The 16,463-nt window shown below is 38.1% G+C and overlaps 2 protein-coding genes across 4 annotated transcripts in view; one reads left to right on the top strand and one right to left on the bottom strand.

Annotated features, from left to right (window-relative positions):
* ssh2a (slingshot protein phosphatase 2a) overlaps nt 1–12,210 on the top strand; it is a 148,864-nt gene extending 136,654 nt beyond the window's left edge. For all 3 annotated transcript variants that reach the window (XM_048556976.2, XM_048556974.2, XM_048556975.2), the window contains 2 exons: nt 3,266–4,136; nt 6,618–12,210. In XM_048556976.2, coding sequence (XP_048412933.2) covers nt 3,266–4,136; nt 6,618–8,702 — 2,956 coding nt within the window. In that variant the 3' untranslated portion in view covers nt 8,703–12,210. The remainder of the gene's footprint in view (nt 1–3,265; nt 4,137–6,617) is intronic.
* Nucleotides 2,315–16,463, bottom strand: part of LOC132211014 (uncharacterized) — a 29,354-nt gene continuing 15,205 nt past the window's right edge. Inside the window, exons 2-3 of the mRNA XM_059655237.1 lie at nt 3,407–3,456; nt 2,315–2,384 (exon numbers count right to left, since the gene is read on the bottom strand). The gene's annotated coding sequence lies outside the window, so the exon portion shown is untranslated. The remainder of the gene's footprint in view (nt 2,385–3,406; nt 3,457–16,463) is intronic.

The raw sequence follows: 16,463 nt of genomic DNA on the forward strand, positions 1-16,463 counted from the left end.
TTTTGACAGGTGGGCGAGGCAGTTCAAGTAAAGATTTTGGAAATTATTTATGATGGCTGAAGACTGTGCAGTGGTGAAGCATAGAGACGTCTATGCTTGAAGTTAGATTCTGCTTCAGGGATTAAGCTGAATGTAAGTTGAGAGGGGTGAAGAAATTGCCTTAAATGTTTTTATATGTGGATCAGAATAATTAGCTTCGTTTTTTGAGACCTTTGCTGATTTAGTTTCTTATTTAAGTTTTGATTTGGGTTTTCTAACAAAAGAGTAATCCAAAAGTCTGTTTTACTTTATTATTGAGATGTTTTTGTTTGTGCATAATCATCACAAGTTATGTCTCATTACAAAAGAATTTTAACTACTTTGCACCATCACAGGGAAAACTTGTGTTTAATGTATTAGGTTACAACCCACTGAACTTTGTTCCCCTACTAAGTATTTGAATCAACTTGTCCCCACTGCACAAATATCATTTCATACCTAAAAATAGACATTATTGTGTGACAGGTAACATGATACTGATACAAACAACTTCACTGAGCAGGGTTGTAGTACTGAGTTTGTCATTCAGGTTATTGATGTGACTTATTTAGAAAAGTGGCTATAACAGTGTAGCAGTACAATTGAGAAAATATCAAACAGACTAAAGGACTTCGTATTTTGAGCAATATGTTTTGTGTTTCAAGCTTCAGTTATCAATATCCACATTGTTCTGTAAGCTTTTAGTTCTCTGCAGAATGTTATTTGCTAGTATTAACTAGAATTTCAATATGGCATCTACTGTTAAGTCAGAAATGTTCTAAAGAGAAATTTCCATTCTGCCATACTCAAAAACTGGAGACAAACAATATGTCATTCAGGTCACTTGTAATCAAAACAAGTGTTCTTTACAATACTCGCGTAATATGAGAGATGTGGTATTAGACTGATGTTTATCAAGTGCCCATGCTTCAATTTGTTCCTGTTTAATCTTTCCTGTTTCTGCATTTCTTAAGTGGCAGGGTCATGGATTTTGCACTTGGATGTTTGAACTATTGTCTGCTTAAAATAATTCAATTTCTCCTCTGAATATGTTGGCCTTTGTTAATGGCCACAGTTGAGAAAGCAGAGGTTGTGGAATTGTGGGACACTGTGATTAGAGCCAAATATAGGAAAAGCATCCCCCAACACTTCATGTATGCACCTACTGCCTTTTTTTTACAATAGTGGAAAGTAGGGCATTACTATTGTTGCATTGAAGAGGTGGGGCAATTCATTGGCATATTTAAATTGGGCATCTGTCGTGAGTTTGGTGATTATTAGGACATGAGGAAAGCTGGCAGTGTAAACGTGGTGGAAGCTGCCTGCTCCACAAAATGAGGTACTTCCTTCAATACTTTCTGTTTCTTGGTCAGCAGTAGGGGCAGTTGATTTTTTTTTTAAGTTCCCATAGATCTTGTTAATACTGGTAGCTGAGTTTTTAATAAATGGTTATGAACATGGTTCATATTTCATAAATGTTATGGACTTGAACTTGAAGGACCATAGAAATGCCAGGTGTATTTTGGAAGTGCAAAGTTCAGTTAAGAAAAAAATTGGAACTTCTTTAAAAAGTTAGGCATTTTTGCAAACCACACAGTTCCAGTTAATTGCAAGTTTTGGCTGGTTGAACTCATTTAAGGGAAAACACTTTATTTTTAACAACTGAGTTTTATTGTATTTCATAACCATGCTGTGTCTATCAAGATTCCCAAGATGCCCGTGATTAGTGATTTGCATGTGGGCAAGAGTACTGATCGACAAACATCAGAACATTCCACACCTTATCCTTTTTGTTGCCTTCCTTCAAGAATAACTGCTATCAGCCAGAATGGTATTATCTTTTCAGAGTGAATTTCTACAAGGGATCTATTTTTCTCTTCCTGAAATGTGTTGTGTGTGTGTTTTGGAGTAGATGGGGGACAGGGGAGTAAATATTTATATTTTCATGTTATAAATTTTGTTAATTAATTCTGCAATTTATGATAGGGTTTTGTTTTATAATAGATTGATAGTATTACGTTTATGGAAAAATAACCTGCCTATTAGATACTTTAATTCTATGTCCAATGCAGAGAAAACAGTCCATTGGCCATAAAGAGACTTGGGTATAATATTTTCATTTTATGCTGCAACCCATGGAATGTTGCACTAGACCGTCATTGCATTCCTCTCATCTTGGACATAACGTTGAAGATAGTCATGTCATTTTATGTGACTACAGTAACCAATTATATATTTTTGAAAAAAAAGTGTACCCAAAATCAGTTGTTTTGGGTTTAATATAACATATTTACATCTTTCCATCTGTAGATGCAGGACTTGTATGGATGATCTGGTTCTTTATTTTCTTTGCATCAACAGGTATTCTGTAAAGAAGCCAATGCTTAGTAGTGCATTAGAAATGCTTTGGATTCTTTCAGTTTTCAACTGAAACTTGTAAAACAATATATTAGCCTGTCTTCGTCCTGTAGAATTTTGTGAAAATACTATCATTTTTCAAAAGTAGGTTTGAAGAGACCTTTTTTTGTTCAATTTTGTTTCAAATAGTTCATTTAGTTGCATGTTTTTGTTTTCTCACTTTGAACCAAATTGAATTTACTATTTTGCTTGTGCACTCCTCCTACCCTTGTGAATTGCTAGGAGCTGTTCCAGTGGTCACCATCTAAGTAGAAAACAGATGGTGAGAAGCAGTGGAGGGAAATAGTTGTATTGATTCTAAACCTAGTATGAAGTCAGCCTGTCTGGCTGCCACAGATAATACAGACCTTTTTATATGATTTGATCGTGTATTTTAGACTGCTCACTGCAATGCAGTTCTAGTGAGGTGCTGGACTTATTGATAGTGATGTGCTTCAAGTGATGAATAAGAAAGTGATCCTCTTCCTCGATATTGAGACAGTTGTATGCTCAAAATAGATTGGTAGGTCACTTTTTTCTATTTAGGGAATTTTGCATGAAATGGAGACTGTTTGTATGAGTAACAAGAGACTAAACACTTCCATGTAATTATTGTAGGTTAACATTTTGAGACATTTCCAAGAGGCTATTGGTTGGGATGTGTCCAGCAAAGAAATGACAGCTGTATTTGATGTCTGCATAAGTGATTTGCATCTGAAAAATACTTCTGTGGAATGTTTGAGTTGTTTCTGTGATTTATCACCACATATTGTGTGATGCCTGGATCATTTTTGCTATGGGAGAAGTACTTTTATTTATTCTGTTTCTCTTGATTTTGTTTTTAATGCAGCAAGCAACGGCACAATAAGCTATGGCGATCTCATTCAGATAGCGACCTTTCAGATCACCGTGAGCGTATTAATAAATCTGCTGTTGACTTAAACAGAAGGGACAGTACTTCCACTACAGAAATGCCAACTGATCTACTTACTGAGCATCCGTGTCAGTCCCAGTTCTCAAATGTCCTAGAAACAAGTTTACCTGGAGTCCATGAAAGAAAAAATGAGTTAAATTGTGCAATTGATACAACATATGAAATATCTTTAAAAAGTAACCCCAATGACTTGAACACCGACATCTCTTCTGCAGCAGTGCCAGGACTGAAGATCACTGACAGTACCACCACGAGGTTACCAGCAGATTACAGCTCAGATATTCTCCCTCTCCAAGACTTCCACTCTGACAAATCTGCAGAGGTCTTGTCACAGAATGGATTTTCTTCTTCACCTACCAATTTCATGGTGTTGACTGACTCGGCAGTAGGTGAATCAGAGAAAGGTGTTAATTTAAACCCAAATGACATTTTGGTACCGTTACTTGAAACTGCACCTCTACCAGAGGATCATAAAGCTTCACAGGAACTGATTTCCTCTGTCTCACCATCAAACATAGATGCTGGGATTTGCAGTTTAAGTACTGATCGAATTGACTTCTTCAGTGCCAGAGAAAAATTCATTGAGCTTTCGCAGGAGAATGGAGCAAGAGCCCAAAAGCACTTAAAAACAGAGGAGTTTGGTGGTGGGAAGTATTGTCCCACAAAAGTGGCTGCACAGGAAACCCTCGAGAAAGAACAGATTACAAATGGTCAGGGACAGACTTCATTGGATATCTCAGCTCACGTAAAAGATAAATGTGTAGATGATGACGCAAAATCTAATAAGGTAAAAATATTAACTTTTTTGTAAATTAAACTGAGCAAAAATTCCCATAACCTTTTGCTTCAAGTTGAAATATTTTAATTATTTAGAAAATCTAACATATTTAATTTCAGTGAACTAAGTTAGTCATTATAAGCACTATCATTTCTGTTCAATATATTCTGCCACATGTACGAATTTAATTGAAGCTACGTATACTCCATTTTCTACTGGCTAAAAGTCCAGAAGAAAATTTGGCCAAATTAGCAGTGATTGTTCTAAAGCATAAGAGTGCAAGAATTTGGGATATGAAAATATATAACATTGATACAGTTGACAATTTTATAAGAATTGATAATGGAACCATGAAACAGTGCATAGAGTGAGTTTTTCTAAAACTCTATTCCAGCTGCAGACATTTGCATGGCTAGCATTGCTTTGTTGATTCTAACTGTAGAAAAGTGCTCCATGCATTAGCACTCGTGTATCATGCCTTGGGCACACAAATATGGCTATCAAAATTGATTTGATTTATTTATTTATTGTCACATGTACTGAAATAGTGAAAAGCTTTGTTTACTAGCAGTACAGACAGATCATAGTAAGCAAAGGATGTACAGAGCAAAAAGAGACTTAGAGGCATACAGGTTCCATTGCACATGGTGTGCACTAAGTGAGATCAACATTAGCAAGATCAAACATTATTTGAGAGAGAACATTATTTGGACCAGAGAGTCTATTCGTCAGTCTGATAACAGCCAGAAAGTCATTCTTGAACCTGGTCGTGCGTGTGTTCAGGCTTCAGTATCTTACATGTGACAGAAGAGGTTATAGGAGACCATGACTGGGGTGCGAAGGGTCTTTGATGTTGGCAGCCTTTCCACAGCAATGAGCCATGTAAATGAAGTCCATAGATGGAAGGTTAGCTTCTGTGATGGACTAGGCTGTGCACACCACCTTCTGTACTTTCTTACAGTTCTAGGCAGAGCAGTTGCTATACCAGGCTATTATGCAGTTGGACAATATGCTTTCAATGGTACATCTGTAGAAGTTGGTGAGGGACCTTACGGACAAACCAAATTTCCTGAGTCTCCTGTGGAAAAAGGAGTTGTTGTGTTTTCTTGACTGTCACACCTACATGGGAAGTCCAGGATAAGTTGCCAGTTATCGTTGCTCCAAGGATGTTCTTCACCCTCAACCTCAGTTCTGCTGATTTAGATGAGGGCATGTTCTCTCCTTTCTTTCCAAAGTCAATGATCAGTTTTTTAGTTTTGCTGATGTTGAGAGAGAGTGCAATGAAAACAAATCTCTCATCAAGCCCTCTGTCTCCCTTCTTTATTTCCACTTATTGTTAGATATTTGTCCCACCATCCTGGTACTGTCAGCGCACTTGTTGATGGTGTTCATTTGGAATTTGACAACACAGTTATAGGTATAAAGGGAGTATGGGAGTTTGCTGAGGACGTGCTTTGGGACAGGTGGAGGGTGGTTTTCCAATGTTGAGTGTTATTGTGGAGGAGTTGCAGTTACCTAACTTTACTGATTTGCCATTGAGTCAGAAAGCTGAGGATCCTGTTGCAAAGGGCAGAGCCAAGACCAAGGTTACGGACTTTTGAGATTGTCTGGAGGGGATAATGGTGTTGAAGGTGAAGCTTTACTCATTGAGCAGGAGTCTGACGTAGATGTCTTTGATACCCACATGATTCAGGGATCAGTGCAGGACTAGGGATGTGGCTTCCTATGTGGACCTGCTACGTCGGTAAGCAGTTTGTAGGGAATAGAGGCAATCTGGGAAATTGGAATTGATGTAATGTTGAAAAAAAGAGAAATGCTCTCAAAGCTTTTTTCCTTGCTCTCATCAGTGCAGAACTGTAAGAATGTCCAATTTCAAAGGGAACTGTGAAAAGAAGCTGCTGAGCCACCAACCCTGGTGTATTTTCCAAGACAGTGCCTTGACCAATCAATCAGTGCTGCCTTCTCATGGTATATAAATTATTGTTCCCTTTGAAATTTGGTAATCTTCCAACTATTCTGAGTGCGAAACAAAAAATTATAAAAACGTGTTTTTTTTAAAACCGGTGCTCAAGTTCTGTATTACTAAATGATTAGACATTAATGTATGGTACATTCCAGTTCCTATTAATGAAACTCATTCTTCTGTGCTTTATACTGATCAGTTTTCTACCATGTAAATTGGAAATGTGTTTGGGGGAAGTCAAGCTTTGCTGTCTCCCCATTTAACACAAGTTTTGTTGTGTTCATTGTAGTATAGTGAGAAAGATTATTTGACAGTTTCAAATAAAAGGATTTTTTTGACTTTAGTATTTTTGTCTTTCATCTATAATCATGTAATTTAATATACATCTTGTGACAAAGTGTAAAGGTCTTGAAAATTCGTCCTTTCCCGTTATGATCAAGTGTTTACTTTCTCTGCGTATTTGCTCACTTCTGCAGCGATTGTATAAATTATATATGTTGTGCTCATTTAGTTTTTGTTTTCCACAGGAAAATCTAGTTCCAACATTGTTCAACAAGAAGTCTTCCTTAACGAGGTCTCAGTCCTTAAGTGTCATTTCTGTGAAAGAAATTGTGACGGGAATAGAGTCCAGCCAGAGTTCAGGTGTGTGCCAAAGCAAGATGGAAAGTGTCACCACTAACCAGGTCCAAACACCAAAGAGGAACACAGTTCATGAGCTACCAGCAGATTTTCATTGGCTTTCTGAAAACAACAACATTTCAGAAAAAATTTGCGAAAATTACTGTAAAAATGCCACTGATTTGTCTGAAGCTAAAGACGATGTATGTCAACACGTGCATTTAACAGCCAAGAGCTATGAGGACTGCCAGGAGACAGCCATTAAAGAGTCTACACAGGATGGAAGCATAGAGCCAAAACAAGTGCCAAAATGGTGCCCGGGCTCAGTCAAACGTGCAACACAAGAATTTGAAGAACGATTAAAACAGGGGCAAGAACATCAATCATTGGCAACGTTACCAATCCGTAAAAATTCCAGAATTGATGGAGCCACAGCTTGTGACATAGTGGTGACAAATAGGAGTGAGGCTATCGTTTCTGAGTTACCTTTGTTGAATGATAAAAGAAAAGAAAGGATCGATGATGACCCACATTTATTTCTCGAGATTTGTGTATCTCAGAATCAAGAATCGATCTCGGACTCGCAGTCACATGTGATAGAGCATCCGTTAGAACCAAGACCGGAATTGGAACAAGCTGAATCTGGCTCTTTGAGCACTCTGGAACTTGGGATAACCCACTCTTTTGAAACCTCCCAGGAACTGGATTCATATACCCAACTTCCAAAGAAAGTTGAAATAATTGAGTACACACATGTAGTTAAACCACCATCTCAAGAAAACAATGATACTATTTGCTCGACAGCAGAAGAGGAGGAAATTGTTGAAGTTGAATCTCTGGGAAAGGAAAATATGGCCATAGTACAATCTGCAGATGACCTAAAAACAACAGAAGTGAAAACCACCGAATTTCCATGCCACTCACCACTGTTACCATTTTTGGGCACCGTAAGTTTGACTGAAACTGACAACAAAGAAATTGAAGGAGCGACCTTCGAATCTGGTAGTCGTCCAGATGATGCAGTTGACAGCTTCTCTGAATATGAAATTGCTTTAGTTGTTAGTGGTGCAGCACGTTTGCCATTAAATGGCTTGGAAAATCAAGCACATGTACTTCACCTGGAAGGCATCACAGAATCCAGTACAGACACTGATGCGGAGACCCTTGATGATAAATATTTGGGGCTTCGGGAAGCTGACACAAAAACTACATCTTGGCAAAGAGGTGATGGGTGCTTTACTCTACTGAGTCATGAAGATTTAAAGTTGAGTTTCAGCAGATTTGATGAAAGTGTCAGGGACTTGCAAGAGATGTCAAGATTTGAAAAATGTACCCATAATCTTAGCCATGGCCTGAGCAGTGACAGTACAGGATGTCTAAGTTGTACGCTAGGGATGAGTAAGCAACAGTCAAAGGAAATTGAAGCTAAAATAAGGCAAGCAGGTCTCACAACTCCATCACAGATTAAACGCTCAGCATCCATTGCTAAGCTGGGTTACCTGGAGCTTTCAAGGGATGATTTATTTAGAAAGGGGTTGGATAATTCTAAAACTTACCAAGCATTTCTTGACTCCATCCAGTCTACACCATGGGCAGTGCAGAATACAAGTGAATATAGAACTGAATGTGCTGTGAAAGATGAGCCCAGTAAAAAGAAATGTGTTTCCATTTCTCTTCTCCAAGATCCTCAACCCACAGTGTGTTTTTCAGAACAACTTAATGCATCAGAAAGTATTGCACAAAGCGAGCCTGTGGAGATGCCCTTAGTACAATATGCCAAAGCAGTTGAGTCCCAAGAGTGTCCATTGGCAAGTACAGAAAAGAACCTTCCACAGATAAAACCTTTGTTCCCTTATGGTACCAATGCACCCTGTCCCACCCCACTGATGTCTGTAGCACCTCGGCAGCACCATCATAGAAATCATGCATTAAAGCGATTAAAAGCAGCTAATGAAAGAAAACGCACAACCAATCCTTTGTATAACACCATGTGACCCTAAGCCCAAAAGTTATGCCTCCTTATGAGAGGCAAGTGTTTTCAATGGAACAAGCACTTTACAATTTGTTTTCTATATAATTGTTAAATATAGGGTTTTTTAAATGATTGCATGCTGACATTGGGCTTCTTTAATTCGTTCGTTCTTGCTTTCTTTATTCTCAAAGTTGTATTTGACTTAACGTTGTGTGAAACTAAACCCTTCAACCACAAAATTTTATTTAAAAGAGCACACCAGCTAATATGGAGCAAGCTTATAGTTAACTTTATCAGTCTGTTGTTTAACATACCTCTAAATTGAAATCAGGGAAAAACAGCTCATTGTGATAAGTTCTGTACTATTTTTACAAATGTCATTGTCACCTGTTGCTTATTAATTGACATGCTTTCCTATCATACATTAGGTCCTCAGTCTAATCTTCCTGCTGAGAGAAAATATTGACCTTATGAATTTCTTCCCCCTATTGTGTAGTCTTGCAAAATGGCTGTTAAACGTTTGGTGTGTATTCTGTGTTGTAGTGAAACAGTGAGCAAAAGAATTTGGATGCACACTGTTCCTTAATCATTTTTAAGCTAATTTTATGTAAAATTTAGATCAATAGTCTTTGCAGGGCTATATAGAGACTGTTAGCTGCGATATTTTTGACCTCCTTGATTTCTCTAATTTTCCATCACTGAAATGGGTTTACATGTTGTTTTGTGTTAGTTTGTGTATTCTTTAAGTGGTCTAGATTCAGGATTATACGTGAATTATTACTTGAACACTACAGTGGGCTTTTGATAAGACCTTCCACATCCGCTCACAGGGAAATCCTTATAATAACTGTTATCTGCCTTTTTCTTTATTATTCCTGTATATTCTACTCCTAAAGTGCCATCTGTTGGTCCCATCGGAAGGACCTAAGTTCATCCTTAACCTTAATGGACAGTCACTTTTGAATGTGACTTCTTTAAAGAAAGAAAACAATTTTTAGTTTTAGAAATCACTGGTACGGCTGTTTCTATTTTGTTGAAGGTGTGAATCTAAATTTACTATCTTCATGCCTGCCACGTGTATAATGGTCAATATTTTCCCCTGCCTGAGAGTACATTTGATAAGGCCAACAGTTCTTTTAAACTGGAATTCTCTTAATTGCAGTATGTCATTTACAACTTCAGTTGCATAACAGCTGTAAGAATGTCAGCATTTTCCTTGGATCAGTACACATCCGTTCTGCTAGGAATAATTCAATACAGCTCCATCTGATTAGAACTGTGATACCTAGGCAAGAATTTATACTGGAAGCTTGTGGATCTATCTTGAGGATATCAGTAGTATTCTTGTGGTAATGACTTTCTCCCATGTACATTAAATTTTGTCACTGTTTTCCTGTATTTTCCTCTAGTCCTGTTGATGTTCTGTACCACCTATAGATTGCACGTTAATACTTGATGTAATGAAAGCTGTAAGCAATGTTCATGCTCTGTACATTAAAGCATTTATCTGATTTTTACGCAACCAGCTTCTCCAGATCTGCTAGCTGTGTCAAACCCATTATTAGTATGTCCTCCAGTTTAAATGGGACATCCTGGATGTATTATCGTTTTTAATAAATAGTTGCTATATAATTAGTACAAAATACTGAGCAGAAACATAATTGATTCAACCAATCTATCCACTTGAGAATTTTGCTTTTGGAAAACCTAAATAGTCTAAAACAAGATATTTGGAATTAATTAAGATTAATGTTAGGGCAGCACGGTGGTTCAGTGATTAGCACTGCTGCCTTGCAACACCAGGAACCCAGGTTCAATTCTACCCAAAGGTGACTGTCTGTGTAGAGTTTGCATGTTCTCCCCATGTCTGCATGGATTTCCTCCAAATGCTCTGGTTTCCACCCATAATCCAAAGTAATGCAGGCCAGGTAGATTGGTTGTGCTGGAATGCCCATAATGTTCGGGATATGTAGATTAGGTGGGTTATTAGAGGAATGGACCTGGGTGGGATGCTCTGGGGGTCAGTTTGAACTTTGCGGGCTGAATGGGCTGTATCCACACTGTAGGGATTCTGTGGTCTATGAAATCATAGTAAAAGAGCAAAATAAAATTTTGGGTTCCAGCTATAACTAGCATAATGTGCTGTGTGTCCCCGAGAGAGCCACATTTGTGCTTTTGGAAATCTGCATAACATGCTTTTCTTGGATTAAAAAATGTTTTCTCTTGTTCGTGTTTCTTTTCTCTGAGTATATTTCTGTCTCTTCTGGGGTGGGGGGGATGGGGCATGGCGGTGGTAGTGGGTAAGCCATCATCACTTACTTACATTTTTGATCAGGTGACTGTTCAAGTAGAATAGATTGATTATGCCGTTTTTTTTCATTACTGTTTTGCAGTTGCATTTCATCTGTGTACTGAACCTAGCTCAAGTCATTATCAAACTGTAGCACACATAGCCAGTTGGGATAAACTTGCACAATTGCTTAGATTGGTGGGGTGTTGAGTCATTTTGGTTCCAAGGTCCTTAATAAAGATTCTTACCTGTGTTAACCCTAAATCATCACTGCTTTCAAAAAAAATCTAAATGACAGGGTTTTCAAAGTTTTTTACTGTTTTTTTTGTACAAACTGTAATCCCAACAAGCTCCTAGTACTGCTGTATATCCATATTTTTGTCTAATTATGGCTTCCATTGTAAATTAAAGTAAGAGATTAGACTGATAACCAAATGAATTTTGCCTAGAACATGATGTGAAATTAGCTGCTAGGAGGACCAGACAGCAAATTGATGCTCGGAGTTTGAATACAGGTGTCAAAAGTCTGGAGCCTGCTGTTGGAATTTTGTTTTTTAAACCACTGCAGTTCAACAACTTTTAAAGGGCATTTTTATATGTTTTTTTAAATGTGATTATTATATTGTTTACATTGTGAATATTGGAGCCGTACATTTTCTTAACTTATAGCTGTACCCTACGTGCTGTGTAGGTGCCGTCTGTTGCCTTGGCATTCAGCTTTCACATTTGGTTCATTCTAGTGAAACTGATTTTTATGCCATTTGTTTATTCAACAAAATTGTAAATTGTGACTGCATGTGCTGTGTGGATACAACTTCACTTTTAAGTCTTTGTTTTTGTAATACAGTAGTATGAATACCACAGTACCTAGCTTTTAAAAATTTGGTACATTTTTTAAAGCCTTATGGCACCATCTTTCATGTCTGTTGTCGTAAGAAATATTTGTTTTGGCACAAGTCGTGACCATGACTTCAAATAAATCTGAACAAAATGTTTAGAATGAAGATTTATTTTGTTCCACAGGCTTTTTGCAGTCTGTAATTTTCACTTCATTAAGCTTAATCAGTCCAGCACTTCATGTTGGACTGTCACTCTGCTATTTTTCATTATGGGATGTTCCACTGTCCGAATTAATTTTTTATTGCAAGTGTGCTATGTTGCTTAATGTGAAGTAATGCACTGTTGTATGAAGTACAATGTTCTTGTTACAAAATTAATAAATTTTTATTTTGAGGATGAATTTGTTTTTTACTTATTCAGAATGTTAATGCAACGACAAAGAAAAAGCATGGCTCAGTCAAATTTGAAATACAAAATTAAGAGTTACTGGCAGTAAAGATCAATCCATGTTTAAAACTTCATTCAGTTTTATTTGCAAGACAAAAAACTGCATCCTGATTATATTAAAATATAAACCCCATATTCTATCCATCACAAAAAAGTGCACCTTTTCACCACAATAAATTGCAAGTAGTATGGCTCTATATGTACCTCATGCACATTTTCATCACCTGTAAACTAGAACTCTATCATACTCCCCATAGTGGCTTCCTGGTCAATTAAAAAGAAATCCGATGTCTATTCTGTAACCACTGCCACTGGCGGTCAATTAGCTCAATTGGCTGGACACCCTCAATGCAGAGTGATATCAATGGTTTGGATTCAATTTGCTTGCTGATTAAGGTCACCATGAAGGATTTTCCTTCTCAACCTCTCCCTTCACTTGAGGTGTGGTGACCCTTAGGTTAAACCACCACTTGTCATCTCTCTAAGGAGAGAACAGCCCTGTGGTCTGGTAAGATTATGGTGTCTTTACTTGTCATTACCACCATTTACTTAACACACTGAAATTCTCTGTTTTATGGCTCCGAGCTACCCTATCCGTTTGTAACTGCGGAATTTGTGTACTCTGCTCTTTGTTAATTTGATCTACTAATTGTCACCACCACCCCATACCCCTTTGTATTTGTTTATCATTTTCAGTGACACCCATCTTTGAACAATAACATGGATTGGCTTGACCATGTCTTCCTTATTAGAGAACTACTAGTAGACATTGAACCCTACAGCTAACCTAGCCCGATAATTGGAAGCGTACCATTTTTCTGGAATCATGGCAGAAAATCTAATTTCATACTGCACAAGATTATGTCTAAGTAAGTACATACATAAAAGAGAAGATTTAACTAAAGTAAATATTGGCCCCTTGCAGGATGACACTGTGAGTAATGAGTAGAGAATACAAATGGCAGCGTCACTAAATTACTATTTTCACAGTGGAGGACAGTAGTACCATCTCTATATAATAGGTAATCCAGAGGTTATAGGAAAAGAACTTAGAGCAATCATCATCACTGTTGATAAATTACTGAGCATACTATTATGATTGTAGGGAGACAAGTCATCAGAGCTTGAGGGCCTGCATCCTACAATCTTAGAAATGCGTATATTTTAAGTAAGTATCCTTTACACTACTTTTATTTAAGAATAACTAAAATTGGGACAGCAGAAATACTTTGGAACAACTCTAATTTATCCAAAGTAAAATGTTCCAATGGACTTCAAAGGACCATTATCAAACATAACACCAGAGTAATCACTGGTCAGGGTTGCATGGATATTCACCAATATCCAGATGACTCCTGCAAGTGTCAAAATTAAATATGATGATCCTCCTCAGTAAACACAAATAAGCTCAGATATCCAGTGTTGTAATGCTTAAACTGGTAAGACTGGAACTTGTTCAAGATGAAACATTAAGCCAAAGCCCCATTTATCTATTCCAGTGTTTCACTTGGACTTTAAATGTTCTGTGACCCTGCTTAAAGAGGTGTGTCAATCCTGTATGCTGACAAACATTTTGGTGTTCAACTAATGGCAAACCTTCTTTCAAAAATTGTGAACGAAGTCATACTAAATGGTTCAGTGATAATGGGAACTGCAGATGCTGGAGAATCTAAGATAATAAAATGTGAGGCTGGATGAACACAGCAGGCCCAGCAGCATCTCGGGAGCACAAAAGCTGACGTTTCGGGCCTACACCCTTCATCAGAGACCTCTCTGATGAAGGGTCTAGGCCCGAAACATCAGCTTTTGTGCTCCTGAGATGCTGCTGGGCCTGCTGTGTTCATCCAGCCTCATGTTTCATTATCATACTAAATGGTTGTCACCTTTTTGGGATTTCTGAATCTTTCAGCAAGCAAGATCTTGGTATGATTCCCACACAAATGTTGCTGTTATGTAAAGATCTAGATTTTGAGGTGTTAAATTCAATGAACAAAAATCATAGAGTAATAGTGATATACAGCACAGAAACAGATCCTTCAGTCCAACTCATCCATGCCAACCTGATACCATGTCTAAATCTTGTCTCATTTGGCCTATATATGTCTTAAACCCTTACTATTTATTTATAAAAAAAACCTAGTCACTTAACTCCTCCCCTGCTGTGTTTTCCCAACATGGGTTTCTCCACGATCAGCTGTGAATTTTGCTATTTGTTTATTTTTCTTAGACAAACTCTGATGTCCAAAGATACTTGAAACCAAATAGCAGAGGCAGTAGCAGTGAAGACTCATGGCTGGGTCAGACAGCAGCGTAGGTTTCTTTCCCTGTTGATTCACTTCCCACTATATGGTCACCTACCTGTGCATATAATAGGACCAGACAAAGCTGATTTCAGAATGAAGCTTCCCACATCACCAAATTGAGAAAATGATAACTGGTCTGACCTTCCTATGGATTCTCTGAACTCGGGGTGAACCTATTTATTTCAAGGAAGTAGATAATTTCTCCTAAGGGCACAATAGCTAATTTAGTTTGGAGCCAACCAACTAACCCTGGACCTGAGATTTAAAGGAAACCAGGAAATGAGTTGCTCAAGATTTGATTTGATTTGATTTATTGTAGTCATATATGCCTAAGTACAGTGAAAAACTTTGTTTTCCGAGCAGTACAGGCAGATCATAGCAAACAAGGACATGGAGATCAAAGGATGCTTAGACAGAGCGAGGCATACATTACATTGCGTAGGAGGTGCGCAAAGCAAGATCAACGTTATTTGAAGTTAGAGAGTCCGTTCATTAGTCTAATAACAGCAGGGAAGATGCTATTCTTGTGTGTCTTCAAGCTTCTGTATCTTCTGCTTGAGGGAAGAGGTTGTAGGAGAGCATTATGGGAGTTGGGAGGGGTACTTTTTTTGGCAGCCTTACCACAGATTTGAAGAGTGTACATAGAGCCCATGGATGGAAGGTTGACTTCTGAGATGGTCTGTGCTGTGCACACAACCTTCTGTAGATTCTTACAGTCCGGGGCGCAGCAGTTGCCATACCATGCCTTTATGCACAGGATAGTATGCTTTCTTCAGTGCCTCTGTAAAAATTGGTGAAGGTCTTTAGGGACTTGCCAAATTTCGTAAGCCATCTGAGGAAGGAGAGACATTGTTGTGCCTTGTAGACTGTTGCATCTACATGGCAAGTCCAGGAAAGGTTGTTGGTTATTGTCACTCCTGGGAACTTGACACTTTCAACCCTCTCCACCTCAACTCCATTGATGTCGATGGAGTGTCCACCTCTTTCTTACGAAGTTAATGATCAGTTTGTTTGTCCTGATGTCATTGAAAGAGTGGTTGTTTACATTGCACCATAACGCCAAGCTTTCTTGTTCTGACTCACCATTTTTTGTTTGATATCTGTCCTACCATAATTCAGAATGGTTAGATGATCATTATTAGGCCAGCTTTTTATTTTAGATTTTTCTTTAAATAAAATTCAGATGTTATTATTTGCCAAGGTTGGATTCAAAGCCATGACTCCAGAACATTATTCTGGGGTTCTGGATTACTGGCCTTGTGAGATTGCCATTGCCTTCCCTGAATATGAAATATTGGACACACGTCTGTGTTGCCAATGTAACAATGGGTAGTCATATTTATGCTATTGTCTGAGAATGAATTGCTAAAATTTGTTTGTTTTGGCTTTGAGTCTCTTGATGGTCTTTCAGCAATCATGATTTTCTGTTGCAACACTTAGAGTGCCATAGTGCTCAATGGTTAGCACTGCCAACTCAGTGCTGGGGACCCAGGTTCAATTCCAGTCTCGAGCAACTGTGCAAACTCCAGACATTGTCCCTATGTCTGGTTGGGTTTCCTCCAAGTGTTCTGATTTCTTTCCTCAGCCTAAAGATGTGCAGGTTAGTTGGATTGGTCATGTTGACAGGGTCTAGGGATGTGCTGGCTATGTGGAATATTCATGGGAAATACAGGAAATGGGTAGGGTCTTTGGAAGGTTGGTGTGGACTTAATGGGCTGAATGGCCTGCTTCCACACTGTAGGGATTCTGTGACTACAATTCATTCAACTGGTTTATTCTATATTACAACTACCTGTTGTCTGACATCTTTGCTGGACTCTGGTTTGATTTGATCCACTTAATCCATATACATAATATGTTTTGTATTTCTGCTGATAAAGGAATCATTTTGACAGTTGTTGAG

This window comes from Stegostoma tigrinum, chromosome 27 (assembly GCF_030684315.1).
Source record: "Stegostoma tigrinum isolate sSteTig4 chromosome 27, sSteTig4.hap1, whole genome shotgun sequence".
Taxonomy (NCBI): Eukaryota; Metazoa; Chordata; class Chondrichthyes; order Orectolobiformes; family Stegostomatidae; genus Stegostoma; species Stegostoma tigrinum.